This window comes from Bombus huntii, chromosome 4 (genome assembly GCF_024542735.1).
Source record: "Bombus huntii isolate Logan2020A chromosome 4, iyBomHunt1.1, whole genome shotgun sequence".
Classification (NCBI taxonomy): domain Eukaryota; kingdom Metazoa; phylum Arthropoda; class Insecta; order Hymenoptera; family Apidae; genus Bombus; species Bombus huntii.
Genome location: NC_066241.1, coordinates 18,926,407 through 18,947,190, shown reverse-complemented (window position 1 = coordinate 18,947,190; position 20,784 = coordinate 18,926,407). Strand labels below are relative to the sequence as shown.

General features: G+C 32.1%; 4 protein-coding genes across 12 annotated transcripts in view; 2 read left to right on the top strand and 2 right to left on the bottom strand.

Moving 5' to 3' along the window:
* LOC126864672 (uncharacterized protein DDB_G0284459-like) overlaps positions 1 to 11,326 on the bottom strand; it is a 47,482-nt gene extending 36,156 nt beyond the window's left edge. Inside the window, exon 1 of one of the 2 annotated variants that reach the window (XM_050616227.1) lies at positions 10,337 to 11,326. In XM_050616227.1, coding sequence (XP_050472184.1) covers positions 10,337 to 10,417 — 81 coding nt within the window. In that variant the 5' untranslated portion in view covers positions 10,418 to 11,326. Of the gene's footprint in view, positions 1 to 8; positions 381 to 10,336 lie in introns of those variants that run through there. The other variant, XM_050616226.1, reaches the window with a different exon arrangement.
* LOC126864681 (UPF0605 protein CG18335-like) overlaps positions 1 to 15,143 on the top strand; it is a 22,537-nt gene extending 7,394 nt beyond the window's left edge. Inside the window, exons 1-7 of one of the 2 annotated variants that reach the window (XM_050616242.1) lie at positions 12,220 to 13,149; positions 13,307 to 13,445; positions 13,586 to 13,682; positions 13,764 to 13,939; positions 14,047 to 14,209; positions 14,579 to 14,816; positions 14,999 to 15,143. In XM_050616242.1, coding sequence (XP_050472199.1) covers positions 13,097 to 13,149; positions 13,307 to 13,445; positions 13,586 to 13,682; positions 13,764 to 13,939; positions 14,047 to 14,209; positions 14,579 to 14,816; positions 14,999 to 15,068 — 936 coding nt within the window. In that variant the 5' untranslated portion in view covers positions 12,220 to 13,096 and the 3' untranslated portion in view covers positions 15,069 to 15,143. Of the gene's footprint in view, positions 1 to 12,219; positions 13,150 to 13,306; positions 13,446 to 13,585; positions 13,683 to 13,763; positions 13,940 to 14,046; positions 14,210 to 14,578; positions 14,817 to 14,998 lie in introns of those variants that run through there. The other variant, XM_050616243.1, reaches the window with a different exon arrangement.
* Positions 14,952 to 20,784, bottom strand: LOC126864677 (kynurenine aminotransferase). Of its 4 annotated transcripts, XR_007689289.1 has the most exons (9): positions 17,704 to 17,861; positions 17,142 to 17,281; positions 16,886 to 17,036; positions 16,448 to 16,684; positions 16,118 to 16,361; positions 15,882 to 16,048; positions 15,449 to 15,799; positions 15,226 to 15,372; positions 14,952 to 15,060 (listed from the first exon to the last, which is right to left on the bottom strand). XR_007689289.1 is itself a non-coding variant. In XM_050616237.1 (8 exons), the coding sequence occupies exons 2-8, from the start codon at positions 17,279 to 17,281 to the stop codon at positions 15,313 to 15,315; spliced, it is 1,350 nt and encodes a 449-aa protein (XP_050472194.1). In that variant the 5' UTR covers positions 20,640 to 20,784; the 3' UTR covers positions 15,093 to 15,312. The 4 variants fall into 4 exon arrangements, 3 of the variants coding, with proteins under 3 accessions (XP_050472194.1, XP_050472192.1, XP_050472193.1); XM_050616237.1 differs by lacking the exons at positions 14,952 to 15,060; positions 17,704 to 17,861 and adding an exon at positions 20,640 to 20,784 and having other exon boundaries at positions 15,093 to 15,372; XM_050616235.1 differs by lacking the exon at positions 14,952 to 15,060 and having other exon boundaries at positions 15,093 to 15,372.
* On the top strand, positions 17,959 to 20,554 carry LOC126864684 (E3 SUMO-protein ligase NSE2-like). 4 transcript variants are annotated; one of them, XM_050616248.1, is made up of 6 exons: positions 17,959 to 18,068; positions 18,840 to 19,048; positions 19,313 to 19,491; positions 19,566 to 19,656; positions 19,719 to 19,899; positions 19,970 to 20,554. In XM_050616248.1, exons 2-6 carry the CDS (start codon positions 18,970 to 18,972, stop codon positions 20,067 to 20,069), a joined length of 630 nt encoding a protein of 209 aa, XP_050472205.1. In that variant the 5' UTR covers positions 17,959 to 18,068; positions 18,840 to 18,969; the 3' UTR covers positions 20,070 to 20,554. The 4 variants fall into 4 exon arrangements, with proteins under 4 accessions (XP_050472205.1, XP_050472204.1, XP_050472206.1 ...); XM_050616247.1 differs by having other exon boundaries at positions 18,068 to 18,120; XM_050616249.1 differs by lacking the exon at positions 17,959 to 18,068 and adding an exon at positions 18,127 to 18,344.

Here is a 20,784-nt window from a genome sequence, read left to right as displayed (position 1 = left end):
TCACTCACCGTCAGCTCGGCATTTCGGCCGGCGTCGTTCGACTGTCGCCGATGGAAACCCGTCACGCTCGAGAATATCGTCGACACGATCATGCGGCTACGATGTTTCACTGGTCACCTTTAGATCGAATAATTACAGTGCCGGGAAATCGTAAACATCACGTAGACACCGGTTGGAAAATAGTGTTCGGCAACTCTGTTGTCACTCTACGATTACGCGTTTCCGTTATCGTATTCTTGACTGGACGTAAGTTTCGTTAATTTCTACCACAGCAACTTGTGAAATTTGATACTTTACCAACGTGTTCACTAGACGAATACTTAGATTGCTGTACGATCTACGAAACACACCTGACCAATGGTCGAACGATACTGAGCCGGTGGCACAGTCGCGAATCTCCCACTAGACCGCCACCACCCCCTCCCTTTGAGTACCAACTCAACTCAAGTCGTCAAGTGAGCAACCCTTGGCGGTCTTCTATGAAAAAGCAAATATTTGTAGGAAACTTTAAATTTAAATTTCAACCAATTTGGAAATTTCCACTCTTATAAATTAACAGTTTTAGGTTTGTAAATCCATGTATATCATCTAAAATGATCTCTGAAAGCTAATTTCTAATAAGTATGAAAGGATATAGTGGTTAATTTATTTAAAATGGAAGATCTAGTGGAACAATAGTTATTTATGCTTCAATGGAATTAAGAATTTAATATTTAATAGTTTCAACATTGATATTTATTTTGTATAATTAGTTTTGATAACTAGTTTTTATCATTAGCTTTTATTTGATTCGTGTAATTGTAGTAGCTCTTTATGTTTTCTCTTATATACCGTACGTGACATTGTGAATGCATATGTAACACGTTACGCGGGTGAAGAACTCAGATCGAGCAACCTAAAATCGCGTAGTATAGTAGAGACAATGTTCTAAAGGAAAGCAAAACGATTCCACGATGACTTGAAGCGAGGCTTAACGCACTGTAAATAGTCGTGTACGAATAGAATATATTTTGTAAGCGAAAACGTGGCAAAACTTGCGAAACCTGGCAATCACGAGACGTATAAATGCGGCAATAAGTATCAGCGCGCGATTTACTGTCCATTGAATTTGTTGAACATGTAAATTACAGGCTGTCGCCGTTAGACCAATGCTGAGGATACTCTTTCCATGTATCTAACCATGTGTGCGCACATGTACACAAGATATGTAAAAGATGATACAAAATTAGTAATCTCAAAAATCGAAGATTTAGCCGAAAATAAACTTTTAGCTGATAAAATTTTCACCTTAACATTGAAAATAAACGTTTGGATGATAGTAGTAGGGGTACCACTGATTGAGACTCGTTGCTATAAATCATTTTGTTAAAGCTATTAAAACATGCGTTTTTCTTTCTTTCTTTGCAGTTATTATTCTTTAGCCTCTCAGCATCAAAACACCGTTTCAAGTAGACTTGACCCATATTAAATATGCTAGCAAGTTAATATTTCTATTTCATTTTATTTTCTGTTCTATTTCCTTTTCGCGTATTTTTCATCGATAACACTTTGTTGTCTCATTAAACTTAAGTACTTTGTCATGTTTTTTTTATCATGTTTATCATTTCATTATGTTACTATAACTGTTACTATAACATTAATATGAAAATATTACTTTTAGTAGCAAAATTGACAGGATACGTTTTACTTACTTTAGCGAAACATCGTATGACCCTATATTTCGTGGCCCTTTTTTTACACGCTGTATAGTAATAGTGAATCAGACGCGAATTATTTTCCACGGTGTCTGTGATCTTGTACTTTAATGATATACGTGATGCGCACTATCATGTGCTCTGTTCCCCAGAGGGTGTACAGATTATAATAGTGGCACCATTATAAAACCTTCGAGATAGCCAGTTATGAGTCACGCTTACGGTGTAGAGGGAAACATCACGGCGTGCGGTATAAATGTTAATATTGCTCGTTTATTAGAAACCAGTAGAACGCTGCTCCACGGCTAACAGAAGTATGTACATACGTATCATTTATGTTATTAAACTTCACGCGTGTACAATCGTTCGGTGTTTCGTTTATTTCATCAAAGGAAACACTAGAAGCGCAAGATTAAAACTACCAAGTCAGACAACCTTCAGGCCATTACGTAATCACGTATTTTCCAGAAGGTCAAGTAACTTTTTAACATCAATCGACGGATGATTGCACCCTTTGAGAGGTAGCCGCGCGTGAGTCCACCTATAGCTAGCAATAATGTTAAAAAATCAATGCAATCTGTGTCCAACGATGATTTCGTTCGAGACGCTAAAGAAAAATTTTTATATCGTCGCGCTTAATCGACGTTGATTATTTAAAACTGATATTTTTAGTGAATTGATAATGGGCAAGCAGCCGATATAATTGTTTATGAAAAACCAGAAACTCTAAGCACTGTATTTTGCTTTTCATTATTTTAATATTGTTTGGTTAACATTTACACAGTTACCACAGATCATCCATGATCTAAGCATCCAACATTCTAAGGGTGCTCTGGTAGGTATTCGTTACATATGTATGTAGCATATGTTAGAATTTCTTTTAGTATCTATTATATAAGATTATGTTTCCTGGCAATTATTAATTCTAAAGCAATTAGTGAAATAAGTAATTAATAAAATTAGTGATTTCAAACCGGATAAGTGTTGTAGTTGATTAAATAATAATACCTATACCCGAACCTTTGTTCATAAACAATTTCAGAATTATGTAAATATAGAATTTATTGTGTAGAGATGTTTTCTTCTCTTCTGTACGTAAACTATACTATAAATATTCAACTACTTATAAACCTGAAGATTTTTAGCTACTGTCCCCCTTCTTTCACGGATTTATTACTAGCGAAACGATAAAATTAAACTCGGTGTATTTCACTTCACTATTTTAACTATTTATCTTATAAAATGAATCGTAAACTATGTACTTTTTACCTTGGTTTTCTTTTTTCACGGCCCATTCCTTGAGAATCGTGTTAATTCCAACCTTTATGTCAATAGTATAAGTAGATACATCAACTTTAACAGATAATATAAGCTTTCATCTATCCAAAAGCTTAAGCTTCAAAGCTTCCAATAAACTTCTAACAAATATGTTTAAATTAATAAAAAACTCGAAACCTTAATTTCTTTCAATTGCTTCATAATTTATTAATATATGCCTATAGATGGATGAGTATCAAACACAATGTGATCCTAACAATGAGCTTATAGATGTATTATATTTGTCTTTTATTACTGCTGTTATTTCTACTGACATAGCTGAAATGTATTTCACATATCACCTCAATCTATCGGTTTTTCAGTAGTTGAAACAGTTTAATTCAATCGCAGTCGGATAATAGCTCGGTCGCAAATGTCGATGTTCCCGGTTCTTTGATCTCTTTCTTGCTCACGCGATCTTTTCTCTGGCACGGCTCTCTCACATTTGGTTCTAACCTGACCGCATTCCAGGAAGAATCTGTGTCTCCGCCTATCAGAATGCACTTTACATCGTTTTCGACGCGCGAAACTGCAGCATCAATGCGCATGCTTTAACTTAATTGGATTGGTTAGATCGGCTAAGACAGTGCTTGAATAAACGCAGGCGTATAATTCAGAGAAAAATGAGGAGAATTTAAAGGATGTCGATGTGTTGAATTTGTGTTAGTCAAAAACTACTTATTAGTATTGTAATTAATAGGCCTTTGAAAAAGTATTTAATGATAAATGAAGCAATAATCAGGATTCTTGCAATAACCAATTAATGACTAAGATTTATTCCCACGTTTTGCCGATTATCTGTTATTTGCAATATCTAATGATTTGATTATGCATTTCATGGATCGTTGTTTTGAAATGGAATCTAAATGAAAATTTGATTCACTCCTTAAATGTTATAATTAGTACTCTACCTCTAACCTACTTGTTATAACGGATATTATAGTATACAATGTACAAGAATATTTTCCTGAACGGAACAGTTTCGATGCCGTTTCGTGACTGAACGCCTAGTATGCAGTCTGTATCAGCCTTCACATGGCCTGGTAGAACACGTAGTATGATTTCCTTACCCAGTAGTCCCGCGTCGCGTCGTCGTCAGGGTGCTTTATGGAAGATCGTCGCCTACCTACATAGAACAAATCAAACCAATGCAACGTATCAAGTCAATAGGCTCAAGTTATTTCTATTGGCCACCATAATTATTGAGCTTGGCTGAATAACATCAACCTGTGCTTTTAAGCCCTTACCGCGGCACGTTGAACTATGGAATTATATGTTTTTGCCAGACAAATGATACGAAGGTTTCCTCTACGGACATAGTGATTCTTTAAAGTAAAAATTTCATGTGATCATGATTGTGATCATCATTATGCAATAATTAAAATAAGCAATAGTTGGCGACACTTTGGTACTCCCAATAGCGGAGCCCAATAATAATAAAAATATAACATTAATATTATCACAGTCTGCAACATTTTCTACGTACACAATTAATGTCAATGTAATTATTTCAGCTATACATTGGGTACTTCTTTATTCAATATATACGAAATTATGGGAGTTTATAAGGAAGCCTACGTCACTTCCTGAGAAATATGGCCACGAGAAACTGTGGTTTTCGAAAGAACTTGATAAAACCACAAGCCGCACGATCGTCCTTGGTGACCAGCTAAATGTATTTCAGTGAAATACTTTCTATTATCGATTTCAGTTGAAAGGGATAACAACGCTGTATCCGTGGGAAATCTATATCACGAGGACTACTTTTGTGGGATATTTGTAGGTCACTTTATCTAATTGATATTGACGAGTTGTTTGAAGCGTTTCATTATGTCATGTATATTTCTACATTTAACTTCTTTTTTCTAATTTAGCCAGTCGATGAAATTATTATTAGTTTAGAATGAAAAGTTCCTCTTCACTTAAGCTTAGATTTTTTAATGAATAAGGATCAATCGGTATCTATTAATCGCTAAAAATGCTTCGTTTTTCACGCAATTCGTTTACTATTGGAGAAACTTCATAAAATTCTGTTACCTATGTTTAAAATGCCGTTTTGTATTTAAAATCTCCCTATTCCATAAATACTATTAAATACATACCGAGAGACAATCGAATCCCTAGTACAGCGAACGCATCAGAGAAGAGCTTTCACTGTAATCCTTTGTATCTCTCTACAATTATCGAAACGCGACTTCAATAGCATTTCAATGAATACGGCCGCGGTGCCGCTCCGCGGCGGATAGAATACAGAACGCGCGCGGAAGATCATCCTCGTGGAAGGGTTCGTACGCGTTCTTTGTTCGCTGATGTGCATATGCTCATCGTTCGTTCGATGAGTCAGTGCCTGATTGCGTATAATACAGCGAGAAACGCCGCTTTTCCTATGTTGGCTGTTGATTTTCTAATTGAAGCATATATTGCCGTTCAAAAGTAGCTGGACACGCGTGAATTACAAAAATAATATCTTTTGATTTATTTCATTCAGATTGGTCAGTTCTTTTCTTTTTTTTTTAAATCACGAGTTTAAAACAACATATACGCTCCAAGGTTGTTAGTGACCACGGTGAGAATAAAATCGTTTCAGTATTCATGAACAATTTACTTACAATCTCACAGATTCTGTTCATAATAGTGCGCGACAGACACGATCGACCGATTGGTCATCGGCATTAGACACTGTCGATATTCCCGGATCGTGCGATCGGAACAATGAAAACGCAGCAAGTACAATGCGAGTCACGACGTTCGTACGAATACGTTCCTCGCACATGGATTTGTCTCAGATTGGATGACACAAAGACGAAAAGGCGGAAACATCGGAGACGGTAATAACAGGAAGAAAAAGAGACGAACGAAAAGCAAGAAGGAAGGAGCATAAGACGAGAAAAGAAAAGTAAGAAGAAGAAGCAGAAGAAACAACGACAAAGCAAAGGGTAGTTGAATGTGCGCGTATGATTTACGTGCACGAGCAATAGGCTGCATAATTTATCGATCGATCGAAAGCGCATGCGCCGTTGCCTGGTACACGATTATGTATGCGCGACTGCCGAACAGCACACGAGTAGTACCTACGTCGCGCAATCGATCACTGTCCACCTCGCTCGATGACGTTAATGAGGTTGATCGGTACTTAGCGATACTTTAGCCTGCTGGCCATTGCAGTCGATTATATGCACCGTTTGTTTATGCAACGAAGAAATGATGCAACTTGTTGCCGGATGAAGACGTTGTACGTGCAAGCATGGGCTACGTAGAAAAGAACAGTGATAAGGATATGAAAATAATTGAACCTTGAAAGTAATCGGGATCGGAAGATTCTTGCGATTGCTATTAACAGTAAGAGTAAGGTCCGTAATGCTGTAAAATCACAGGCAAATTACGAAAAGCAATTTTATTGGCCCAAAACTTGATCGCAAAGAATGCAAGATGCTATAGAAAAGAATATAGTCATGATGTTGCGATGAAACTAATTTTATCCAGATTTATCAAAATATCACGAATAATTCTTTTTTCGCGTAAAATCATGAATTAATCTAATGTTTTGTTAAAGTTGTTTCGCTAACTGTTGCTTACAGTTTATTAAGCTATACATGGGTATAAACAGAAATAAACTTCCATTAAGATTTCAAATGTTCAATAAAAAGAGAAAGACGAAACTTTTCGATCAACCTAATATGTACCACCAAATTACTTTCAATCTCGATGAACGATACTCCCAAACAGATTCCCATTCCTAACAGGAAATCCTGTTTAAGAACGTCTTAACCAGAATCAGTAACAAATCAACAACGAGGGGCATCGAGCGGCTGATCTGTCGTGTAATGAAATCGTCCAGGATTATCGTTATTTGTCTATCGTTATTTGTCCATCGAAAATAAGACAAACGTGTACAAACAAGGCGTCGAAAAGCACGGGAGAAATCCATAATCGATCAACGTCATTCCATACGATTTTATACGGATAAGCATGACTCTGCGATCTGTAATAAATTACTGTTAATGATTTTGCACGTCATCTCTATTCTGAATACAATTAGCGAAGCCAAATCCACGCGATTATTATATTAAAGTCAAGATTTCGCGATAACATAATATCCGCCCCCCTCTTTATTTCAAAAGGTGTTTTCATAAAACAGCTTTTATCTCGCAACGACTTTGCAAACGTTTTCCTATCCTTTATAGACATTTAATCAATAAGAAAAATATCTACATATGATACAAGTAACAAACCGCAAAACAACGCCTGTCGCGTTTCTTAATATTTAATAACTTACCGTTGTCTATTTTTAGAAAAAAGGACCTATTTTAGAGCCAATTACTCCTAGAGAAACGCTTTTTTTCTTAAATTACGTGGAATGATTTCAGAAATTGGTAGAAACAAATTCCACTGCGCTAGGATGTAAAATGTGAAAGTTATTACATTCTACAGCTAAGTAAAAATGATTATCATTGCATTTTAGTCACGCGTTTGAATGACAAAATTTTTGTACTCTCGCATTTCAGAATATGGGTCTCCCACGTAACGTACGAACTCGAAGGATAAGCTGAGATAAGCTCATACGCTTTTATTGCAGACTTAAAATTCTTCGTTGTGTAAGTTAACAAATTGATCGTGCGAAATCCAACAAACGGATCGATTCGAGATTTGGTATGACTAGAATTTATTTATCATAGAACCTCGATATTGTATGATAATTTTTATTAAAACTATAAACAGTTAAAGAAAAATATACTTCTCCATACTTTTGCAATTGGGCTTATCGTAACGTAGCAGGTCTCGTTTTACAGATAATTTTATTATACAACTTTTTACTGAAACTTTCTCACGTACGACAAATACTTTTTAAAATATAAAACGAAATATTTAAGAGAATCATATATTTTTCATTTAATCGATATTTTGTTGATGAAGTACCAGAGGAAAATTGTTTCAAAGTCGTCTATTTTGTTCTAAATATCTTTCCGATTCATCCTTTTTTAGGCTCAATTCGATTGAATTATATGCCTACAGACGGCACACGGTAGCCTTTTCGAAGCGCGCACTGCGCCGCAGAGGAATAATTTGTTTAACGAAAAGAATGATAGTGCGCCGTGGACGTTCGCACGGAAATGGCTGTTGAACGACAGACATTCGCTTAATAGGTTCGCTTCGACAGAATTTAAGAAGTAATTGGACGCGTAGACGAACGATCATAAATTCTCTAGTTCGCTGGTGAATGAGTAAGCTACTCTATGTTTAAAGCTGCGACTCGGCCAATCATGTAAAAGATTCCCCAACGTTTGCGAATCTTTTAGTCGATTGACGAAGACACGCGACGCAAGTGCATGTGAATGTTCGCTAAAGCGTGACACAGAAGAGCGAATTTCGTTGCGTGGATATCTGACGCGTATTTTAGAAGAACGACGACTGTATAGTTTGATCTCTACTTCACATGTTAAATACACACTTTAAACATTTTTGTACAATGCACATAATATATTCACAAAAATTTGCAATGATAAATGTTAAAATATTTTCATAAGTCATCGTGCACAACCAAAGAACGACTGTATGGAGTAGCGAAATTTATGTCTCAAGTTCTCCAATATCAAACATATCTCATTATGCGAAGTGAAAATGAGTTTCGAGCGCTCGATGACTTTCATCCGCGCCGCGGTCGCTGGAATGAATCTCAGAGACGGAATTTGTACCGCGCATGTCTTCGCCTATGGTTAAGCTATACGTCCACCCACGACTTGCAACGAGCTGTGCGATAATAAAGCTTCCGGTCTGGTCGTGCCAGCCGCAGGGACAGAAAGCAAAATGTCAGGGGAAGAGAAGAAAATTATTATTCCTTTGCCGCACGGCGCGTGTATAGACCGGAATACACGAACCGGATGCAACGTGTTTGATTTACTTCGAGTCACACCTGGCCACTATCCCCCTAGATATACCCTTAATTGTCGTTTTATCGAACGTGTAATTTTTCGATTTAATAAGTGTTATACAAACGATTGTAGCATCTTATTCATAGGTCAAGTTCTGGTCGATTGTGAAGCTACGCTCATCAATCTAGCTATTATCATTCATAGAAGGAATTTGGAATAAATTTCACTTCTAAGTATTACAATATAATTAACGAGGGAACATGAAAATGTATATGAAGGAAATAATACAAAGGAAACTGAGAAAAGCTTGATCGAGTGTTTCACCGAGGCTTTCTCCGACTTTATAGGTAATTGTATAATTCCACTTTAATTTCTCTTTTTTTTTAATAATGATATAATTATTACACATGATTATAAAACACACGACGTACAGTAAGTGTGGCGTCCATTTTCATCTATTATGTGTGTAATATATATAAACATCGTAAGAAAACATGATACAAATATAATACCTTATGACTCGTATATTCTCATATTGGAACTCAGATATGAAGCAGCGAACGATGGAATTTTACCTTGCTACTTTAATCAAAGATAAACTGATAAGATCGCAATATGATAGTTGTTTAAAAAAATTGTTTAAATAAGGTTTTCATATTGGTCCTGCATTACGTATATACATCGTGCTAATACTCAGTAAGCAATTCTCCTTATTCAACAGTTAATTCACCGCGTAAAATTAAACTGTACAAAAAAGATGTCAGCAAATAAAAGAAGTTGACGATGCCAATGTACTCGTGATAAAAGCGAAAACTTAAAGTGCTATTTAAATTACACATCATGCAAGTAATTTCACGGTTCCTAAGTTGTCCTTTTATTTCACTGTTGAAGAACTCGAATAAACACATAATTTAATACAATATAATAGCGCGCTGTTAACCATTACTCCTTATCGGTTTCACTTTTTGTTACAGCTTGTGATATTACGACATTAGACGTATCGCGTGGTATTTCCCACCATACTTTCTTTCATAGAAAACCGAGATTTAATTAAAGAAACGCGTGAACTATCTACAAGTCTACTATTCAACGATCAAACAATAGCCGATTTTTAAAAACGCGTAAAAGGCGAAAGTATTACGATATCTAGACTATTAATACAAACATACGTCATTATACTTTTGTCTCGTTTGACAAACTGTATTTTAATATCTCAATTTGTAATTTTTCCTATGCATTGACAGCGTCAAAATTTGTAAAAATTAGATATTTGTAAATAAATATATATTTGCAAAAGAGAAAGAGAACGAGATCATTAACGATACATTTTTAAGAATCTACTGTTAGTATGAAATGAAAAGAATTCATTTTTCACATTGTAAGTAATTTGACATAGAATATATGTGCGTAGATACATTGTTTAAAGAAATGAGTAAAAATCGTTAGGTAACATACCCTGTCATCTTTAGCCAAATATGCAGGCTTAATGTCAGCGTCCACGTAGAATATAGAATTCATTTGCCGGTGAAACCACATATTTCTCTTGCGCAACACTTAACTACGTACTTTCTTATAGAAAACTGTCGAATTCATTTTTATTTTCACATGGACATCGTCATTCTATTTTCGAAAGAAATCAAACGTTTCTATTATGGTAATTTCTCTATTATGCGCCAGCACAATACAATCACTTATGATCACTAAAAATTAAAGCTTTCTCACTAAAACATTTATCAAAATAGATAAATATCATCCTGAGTAAATTATTTATAAACACAAACTGTTCATATACACAACCAAATATTGGCACACCGATGTGCTCGAAACACGACGTATGATTCGAAGTAACATCGTTCCATTGTCAGACAGTAAGACAGCTACTGTTTATTTGCTATAAAGAATAACTTTTCAGTAAATCGTTGCTTCGCTATTGTATGTTCTTTTGCCACGGTAGCCCCGTGAAAACTGGAAAGCGAAACGTTTATCGTACACCTCACTCGTCTGTGTATACGCAACGTGTCCTTCTCCCTACCCTCGCGTAAATTCGTTCCTCCCTCCTTGACTGTTAGATGGCCCTTTTGACGAAACCAATTAGTGGGCCCCTTAATTCGTTATTCCGTGAAAAGTCACAGTAAAATCAAACTGCGCCAAGCTTCACGGTACTTAATCCTGCGTGCAAGTGTAATGGCAATTAACGAGGAAATGGCTAAATCACCAGCCATCCACTTTCGTTTTTCTCAGTATTGTAAGCTCCAAGAGATGTTGATTCACTCTTGAAGCACCAAACCCATTAAAATGACTTGTCGGTATCAAATCTTTTATTTTCATAATTGATGAAAACACGCAAATATTTCTGGCGAATATTGACTTTTGTTGACAACGAAATAAAACCAGGATTACTTGATTGTGAATGTTTATAAAAATTCATATTTTTTATGTACTAAATTACAGGAATGGAACCTAGATAGAGATTTATTTTTCCTTCTAAATATTGTAACGAGTATATCTTTTCCATTTTTATCTATTACGTTCATTCTGTACATTTTTGCATATTTAAATTTTCCATAAATACATTACCATACTACTTTAATTACAAATATATATGAATATTTAATAACTTTTAAAATTTTTAAACATGATATTTTATCCAGAAAGCTGCGAGATAACAATTTACCATAAAATTATTTAATAAATTTTCTAACTACATGGTATTATCATGATCGCAGCCAATCAACTCATATTATTCATTACACAATTTAGAATAATTATATCATGTATATTGATGTAATTAGTAATTGCATATGAAATAATACTAATTACCCAGTTAAACGTTAGACTGAAACATGATGGAGATACGCGTGGAAATTAAACACGCACGAGCTAATATAATTTCAACGAACTAGATTTATGGATTTAAATCTGCACTCAATATACGTGTCAGTTTAATTTAATTAAATCAACTTCTTTTTTGCACAGCTTCTTCTTTTGTGGGTCGTTTCCTATCTATTACTTTGCGAAAATTTGATTAATGAAATAAGAAAAATTAGTAATATTTTTTTTTAATAACAAATTTAAAATATTGATAATAAATTCATTTCATTACAAATTATTAATATATATAATGATTCTTATTGAGTCGTGCTGGCTCAATGGATTACGAAGGTAAACTATTATCATTCGTAAAACGAATTTGCAATAAACTTCGCTTTTAAATGCTATAATATAGCTAACGAGGGAATATAAAAATGTATATGAAGAAAATAATATAGAGGAAACTCAGAGAAGTTTGATCGAGTGTTTTAATATATTGTAGGCTTTCTCCGACTTTATAGGTAATTGTATAATTCCGGTTTAATTTCTCCTGTTTGTAATTATATAATTATTACACATGATTATAAAACACATGATGTAGAGTAAATGTGGTATCCATTTTCATCTGTTGCGTGTGTAATATATATAAATATCGTAAGAAAACATGATACAATATACCTTATGATTCGTACATTCTAATGTTGGAACTCAGATATGAAGTAGCAAACGGTGGAATTTCGCCTTGCTACTTTAATCAAAGATAAACTGATAAGATTGCAACGTGATAGTTATTTAAAATAAATCAATTAAATAGCGTTTCCATATTGATGCGGAGTATACATACATACATGTACATACGTACATACGTGTTATACATATATCGTAGCACTGAATCGTGTTAATACTCAGTAAGGATTTCTTCTTTATTGAACAGCTTATTCGCCGCGTAAAATAAAACTGTACAAAAAAAATGTCAGGAAATAGAAAAAATTGACGATGCCAACGTATTCGTGGTAAAAGCGAAAACGTAAAGTGTTGTTTAAGTTATACATCGTGCGAGTATTTTTACGGTTCCTAAGCAAGTATCTCACCTCACGTGCACAGTCACAAAAATCCATTGCACCAAACACAGTTGCTAATAAGTAAGGCAGTTGATGCATCTCAATATAATGAAAAACGGACGATTAAAATTCATTTGTTTCAAGTTTCGGAAAATAAGGTGTTCTAAAGCAAAATTCAGACATTACTTTGCGGAAATGCAGTGTATAACCTTTCGGTAGCCATGCCAATAAATTAATGTATAAAAGAAAAGATTCCAGTACATGGAAATAATTTAAATTCCACTTAGTCTGGATAATGCATTTAATTAAATTAACGTATCATTAGGAAATATATAACAGAAAAATGTCTGCTGGAACAGAATTATTATCCACAGCGGAACCACATCTTATTCCAGGGTAAATAGTACAGCGTTTATGTATTAAATATAAAATGTAAATACATATACGTAGAACATATACGTTTCCTAAATAATACAGTACAGTAAGAAATATTTAAAATATTATTACCCTTTAACTTTTATATTCATTGATACCTCATAAAGGTCCGTTTTAGGTATGCCGGATACTGTCCTCAATATCGCTACAGATGTGGTGAAACGTATGGAAGTCTTACGCACAAAGTGCTTCTTGATCCTACAGTGAATCATGCCGAGACCCTCATTTTATCGAACCGTATCCCCGACGATTACGAGGTATTATACAATATTTTATAGTCCTTGTTCCTTTTACTTTAATCAATGCTGTTTATAAGTTTAAATTAATTAAAATAATATATATAATATAATTTATTAAAATAATAATATTATTTATAATTATTTATAATCAACTATAGGTCCAGAGGCCACCGAAAAATGACATAGACGTAGTAAATGCTAGATACAAAAGGACCGATCCTATATTTATTCATCCTATAACACCAAGTTACGAAGGTACATATATGGAATAAAAATAAACATTATAGAGAAGGGTAAATGTACCAGTTTAATGACAATGTAAATGTTTTATTTTAGGATTTACTCCAAAACTAAAAGCCAGAAATGGACAAAGATACACGGTGTTGGCTACAGAAGGACTTGCCGAATTTGAACGACAACAATTAAGAAACAGAGCGGCTCTTAATGAACTTAAACGAATTATAGATATACAAGCTGGACAGGGTGAACCAAGAAATTTAGAAGATCGTTTGGTAAAGTACCTATACGATATCTTTTTTAGTTAAAATAAGGGAATAAGGAAATAAGGAAATAAGGGAAGGATAGGAATAATGAAATCATATCTAAATTTCTTATATAGCTCATAAAAAGTGAGTTTAAACTGCCTATGCTAACAGTTCGACCTGATTGCGTGGGTGTAACGAGGAATTTATTTTTGGACGAACAACACGAAACACCCAGCGATCACTCTCCATCCCCTTACTTTATGGACAATGCAAATCCGCAAAAATACTTTATCAGTCGTGAGTCCATCTTGTCACGTTATTATTAGCTTGAACTTGTCTTCGAATGATTCTATATGTAGTATAAAACTTACATAAGCATCGTTCCGTATGATTCAACTGTTTCACGAAATCTTTAACCTTTAATGACTTCCATAAATTCGACCTGTTAATAAAATGAATTAACGAACAGATAAATACGCGATATCATTTGTAAAATAATATTAACAATAAATAGTAGTACAGATGGATCTTACGGATAGTGAAAAACGAATGCGATATTCTTTCATTCGAGAAAATGCAAGAAGTGAGTGTTAAAGTTAGAAAGATAAATATTAATTAGTTTTCCTTATAATATAAAATTTCAAACATTTAATTGTATTTTTGCAGGATACGGGGGTCATATACCATACGGATATGCGCATTTTGGAAAAACAAACGTTCCAGCTACTAACAGCGCCCTTTGCGATTTTACATCTGATTATCGAAAACGACAAAGTACAGAATGGGCACCAGTAACAATTTCACGACCTGATCCACCTCTATTAATTCAACCCACTACTATTTACCACAAACATGTTGGTATGCTTCCAAATTATCTTGGACATGTTCCTGGAGAAACATTCAGGTAATCATTACTTTATTACTTTATTGTGCTATTATTTCTATTTTATGGTTCTTATTTTAATTTCTCGTCGCAAATATTCCGAAAAATATGGAAAATATAAAAAATTGATCTTTATACATTATACACATGTATATGTATGTATACCTAAAAAATTTTATTTAGATATTAAATATTCCATTTAGATTTGGCAAAACTTTTGGAGCTGACACTAAAGATGCGAAAAGATGGCTCCGTGGTGATTTCTCTGCATAAAATATAAAATATAAGAAAACAGTCTTATGCATAATAAAAATTTAATACAAGAAAAATAACAATGTGTTTGTGCAGACTGTATATAAATGTGAAAAATTACCCATTGCGTATCATAGCAAAATTTAATATAATTTAAAATAACTTTTAAAGGTAATACCTGATATTTAAGTAATTGGACAATTTTCTACGGAAATGCTAGATTTTTTATCTCAAAATTATTAACTATAGATAAATATAGTTGTTACTATTGCTGATCTTTCCATTTCATTAAAATATCAGCTGCTTTTTTCAAATTTTCATCTTTCTATGATAAAAAAGAAATCAATTATAAATATGAAGAAAAAGGAGCTCGATATTATCTATGCCAAATTTGTTCTTACCTTTATAAAGCAATATCTTACGTTATCTTCCCCTAAGTGTTTATGTTCAGGACTATAAAATACAGATGGGGGAATTCCTTGAATTCCAACATTTTTCGTCATCCATTTTGTGAAACGATAATCTTTATTCTCATCTGTTTCTTCTTCTAACCGTACTTTATCTTTTAAAGCTGACCAATTAGCTACCATAAAGTATCCTCCTGCGGGAATTGTTGGAATCATTCCTACATCGCTAAGAAATTTAGCCATATAATTTCGTTTTGGTAGCAACTCCTTAGCTAAACTCACAAAATAACAGTCAGTTTGACCAAATCTTTCGAATTCTTGTTCGAATCCAATAGCCACAGCCTCCTACGATGTTAAAAAATATAATTTTAAATAATTCTAATAAGGTACATTACAATAAATATTTATTTAATAATTCTATACATACTTGAGTTGGTGTGTTACACGTATATACACTATTTTGATGAATAACTTCTAAGTTATATAGTAAATTTTCCGGACCATAGGCCCATCCTATTTTCCATCCAGTAACACTGAATGTTTTACCAGCAGATCCAATGGTAATCGTACGTTCGTACATATCAGGTAATGTTGCTAAAATACATTCATCATTTAAATAAAATAATTAATAAAAATGACATTAGTACTATCAAATACCATTACCAATTCTAACATGTTTATATGGCTCATAAACAAGCCATTCATATACTTCATCTGACACAACAAGGGTGTTCCACTTTTTAGCCAAATTAGCAATAAACTGTAATTCATCTAGAGTGAAAACCTTTCCCACAGGATTATGTGGAGTGTTAATGATTATTCCTTTTGTTTTTTCATTAAAAAGATTCTCTAATTCTTGTCTGTCAAATATCCAATCTGCAGAAGAAAGAGATCCCTTTGTGCTTTTCTTTGGAATACAAAATACATGATGTAAATATGTATAAAGAGCTTGCATTTATATCAATAGTATACATACTTCGATAGTTTACTTACTGGTTTTAAGGCAATAAATCTTGGAATTCCTCCAGCAGATCTAACCATAGGTACATAACAATCAAAGAAAGGTTCAATAATTATCCACTCATCACCAGGGTTTGTGTGACCTTGGAACGTAGCATATAATGCTTCATAAGCACCAGAAGTTACAAGAACTTCCTTATTTGGATCCAAAGTACGGTTTAAGAGCTTCGAATACAATTTTGCAATAGCATTTACTAAACGTGGGTGACCCTAAAATGATAGAGTATATTGAAAATTTCCAATCTATAAATAAGATACATAAATCTACATAAAATATTTAAAATCATTGCAATTAAAAGTGAAAAAATTCAATAACAATATCATGCATATGATGAAATAACTAATGACCAACATTTAATAGCTCTGGAATATATTTATTGTGTGTTTCTTTTTAAAATTGGAAATACTTACAAATCCTCTGGTATATTGATTTAATAGAGGATTGTCACTTGTAGTTGCAGCAGCCAAAGCTTTAGTTACATTTTCTGGAGCATAAAAATCTGGAAATCCTTGTCCTAAATTTAAGGGCTTATATTTTAAAGCTAACTGAATATATTCCACCCTAAAATAAAATTAATTAAAAATATGTATTTATAAGTATGTATATATATATATGTTTATGTGTATTAAAATTTTCAATACATCTCATTGTTGAAATGTTATTTACCATACTGATTTATCATTGCCTTTAAAGCGATCAGGGAGATCAAATTTACTCATCATAACAGAATAACTTCGTATATTTCTTAATGTGGGTAGAGAAAGTAACACTTTAACAGTTGTAGACAAAGAAATTTTAGTAAACATCTAAAAATAGTCACAAACAATGAATGATAAAATAATGCTTAATAATAACTTAGTGATAAATTTGTTGCTTTATTACCCTAAAATTTTATATTAAAAAATTATATAATAAAAAATATAAAATGACGTATAAAAGAATTGAGAATACTATACTTAAAAATTATGATTTTATATTTACATATTTTAAGTACAATTTTTTTCATTTTATTAATTACATGTGATAAAAAAATCTAACAGGTAGTAGTTACAATAAATTAGTGTTAAAGATAGTTCGTATAATGTTAATACATGAGGGTACCTCGGACGTGCATCAAACAGCGTAAAAGAAGTGTTATATATTTTTAAACATTAATATTAAATTATAAATTAAAATATTATTAATCTAAACATAAACATAATCTGATATAATTATATTAAATTCTTACCAGATGACATACACTAACGTATAATGGTTTACATTACCAACTGTACCGAGTAGAATTACGTATAATTGGAAAGTTACAAAATATGTACTTGCAATGATAAAACGATAACTACGATCATGGTCATTTCTTTATCAAAATAGTATGCTTATGCAACAAGTTGTTTATTAAAAAATAAAATTTCTAGATTTGTATAGTAATTTTACTATGTGTTATTGGTAATTTAGTTATTATACTAACTAGTATTATAGTAATATATTTTAATCAGTTGTACGAACGTACAATATTATTATTAAACAAAATTAGTCCATTAATATGCTACTGAAGAAATGATAATTTAATACAACCTTAACCCTTAAACTGCATAGGTGGGTATTGTATGTTCGGATAATTTTGACAGGATTAAGAATTTCTCGCAAGGTAATAGATAGAAAACCCTTTTTCTTTCACCTAAAAAAAATTATTTGGCAAAAATTCTATGATAACCTTAATTTAGAACATTTAAAAATGTTATATCAATTTTTGGGGGATTTTTTAAACAAGTGCTACCTGGTATACAAGTATTACTGAAAATTGCATCGGACATAAAAGACCCACGTTTATAGTTTGAGGGTAAACAAATTTACGGTCCAAAGATTGAAAATGTTGAGTATTTTAGATATTTAATATTTTATACAAAAAAGTTATAATCTTCATCTTTAAATCTGATACAAATATAAATTAAGATAAAGATATAAATCATAAATCACAAACTATATACTATGTATATAGTATAATGTACATACTATATGTAGCGTCATATTTTACTATTGTCATGTATAATATGTATATTCTAAACTACGTAGTAGTAAACTACGTAGCAAATAATTGATAATTTCTTTCAAAGTAAATTAAGGTAATTTAAAATGTTTATTTGAAACCGTGTTTAAAACACAAACGAGATACGAAGAACATACAGTATTTGAAGTGAAAAGCATTTAAAGCTGCTGAAAGCTATATCTTGTGATAAATTTACCTAACTATGTTTTTATATTTACCTAACGATATTAAGATAGTTTAAATTGTAAACAAAGTCGGTAGTTTGAAGGTCTAGATTTTTGTGATTTCAATTTATGATATGATTTTATCTGTAATCATAGTTACGTGCAAGAATAAATAATACTCATCGTGAAAGTATTTGTATAATATAAGTATAATCAGGTATAATATAAAAATTTTCTGAAATATAAGAAATACAATTAGAAAGATATTGGAGAAATATTATTAAGAATGACGCAATCTCAACAAATAATTGAAGAATTATATGATTCTTACACAAAAACTGCTGCTAATATTATTGTTTATTATGGTAAGTATATAAGGTTAAGTAATCCAATTCATAATACATATCTATAATCGCCCATTACCTCAAACATCACAAAAATATTAAATAGTTATAAATTGTTATGGTTACAAAAGATTTGGAATATCTTCTCATTATTCTTGATTGATCAAATTATCATAATAATATATGATATAAAAGAATTTAGTCTTTTCATCACTTTACACTTAAAAAAGGTAAATTTAATACTCTATAATCATGTTTAATTTGGTTATATTTTTATATTTACAGAAGGTAATGAAATGGACGAGAAGTTAAAAGAACTAAAATGTATAGTAAACAACAATAGCGTTCAAGATAAAAAGTTAAAGTTATTCAGGGAAAGAAAGAATCAATTATTAAATTTAAATAATGATGATGGTAATAATGACAATCATATGGAGCAGAGTGATACTGAAAACCGCTTGAATGTAATTACAAAATATAAATAATTATAAAATATATTTAATGATATTAAGAAAGTAATATATTTTTAACATTTTAGGAATATAGACTAATTCTCTCTAAGACTGATAATGATACATTGAAAGATGATAAACTTATAGAATTTGATAAACATGTAGAAGCACTGCTAGGTACATTTAAATTTGTATATATAATAAATACTTTATATCAATGACAACATTTTGAATTACAGATGGAGTAGCACAGAAAGAAAATGATACAGATGCAGAAATACAGTTAAAAGGGGGCTATGTAAATGTAATTGACCCAATCTCTAAGAAGAGAATTGTGGATCCTGTGAAGAATACTATATGTGGTCATACTTATGATCAAGAAAGTATTATGCAGTTATTGAAAATTAATAAGAAGACAAGGTAAATATTCTACTAATAAAGTTCATGTTTGTCACTCATGAATAGTTTTAACTATGCATTGTATTTACAGGTGTCCTGTTATAGGTTGCAAAAGTACAGAATTTGTACAACTTTCGCAACTTCGTCCAGACATTGTAACGAAAACATATCTAGAGAAACATCCAGAATAAGGTTTTGTGATATATGTATTACAAATTAAATATTTAAATGATACAATATTTTGCAACATGATAAATATAACCTAAGATTTAATGTTTACACATCATTAAAACAAAAATAAAAACTGCACATGATGTTTCATGTATCTGAATACAACACGTGATTTAATGTGGCATATTTCGCATTGCAAACATATTTTTGTGATTAAAAACTCTGTAAGAATATTGGCTTAGAGCCAAATCATTGTTATGAGAACTTATTTTAGGTAACAAATAGCAATTTAAAAGTGTATCTTTTAGAGTAGTATAGATATAGCGTATTTTTTATCAAATAAATTGAATGTATAATTTATGTTTATCAAACTATTATCAAAAGAAAATATTTTTATATAAAAGATTATAAAATAAATTTCTCATAAAATTTCTATGTCTTTCATATTTTTAGAGAACAATGTATAGTACACATAGTACCAATAAATTATTGAAAACGAAGCAACTTCAAGTAACTACATATTTGTTTGTCCCGCAACTTTTATCATTATCAATCTATGATGTTAACGTTCAGGCTATGTTTATACTTACGTTCTTATCAACAGTATTAATTCTTTCTCGTGGGAAAGCTCGTCGTATCGTTGACGGTCTCAATGTGGACAGTAATAGTTGGGATCCATTTTTATTAATAGGCAAAGATTTAAACGAATCGCCGAATTACGATATAACACGCTGG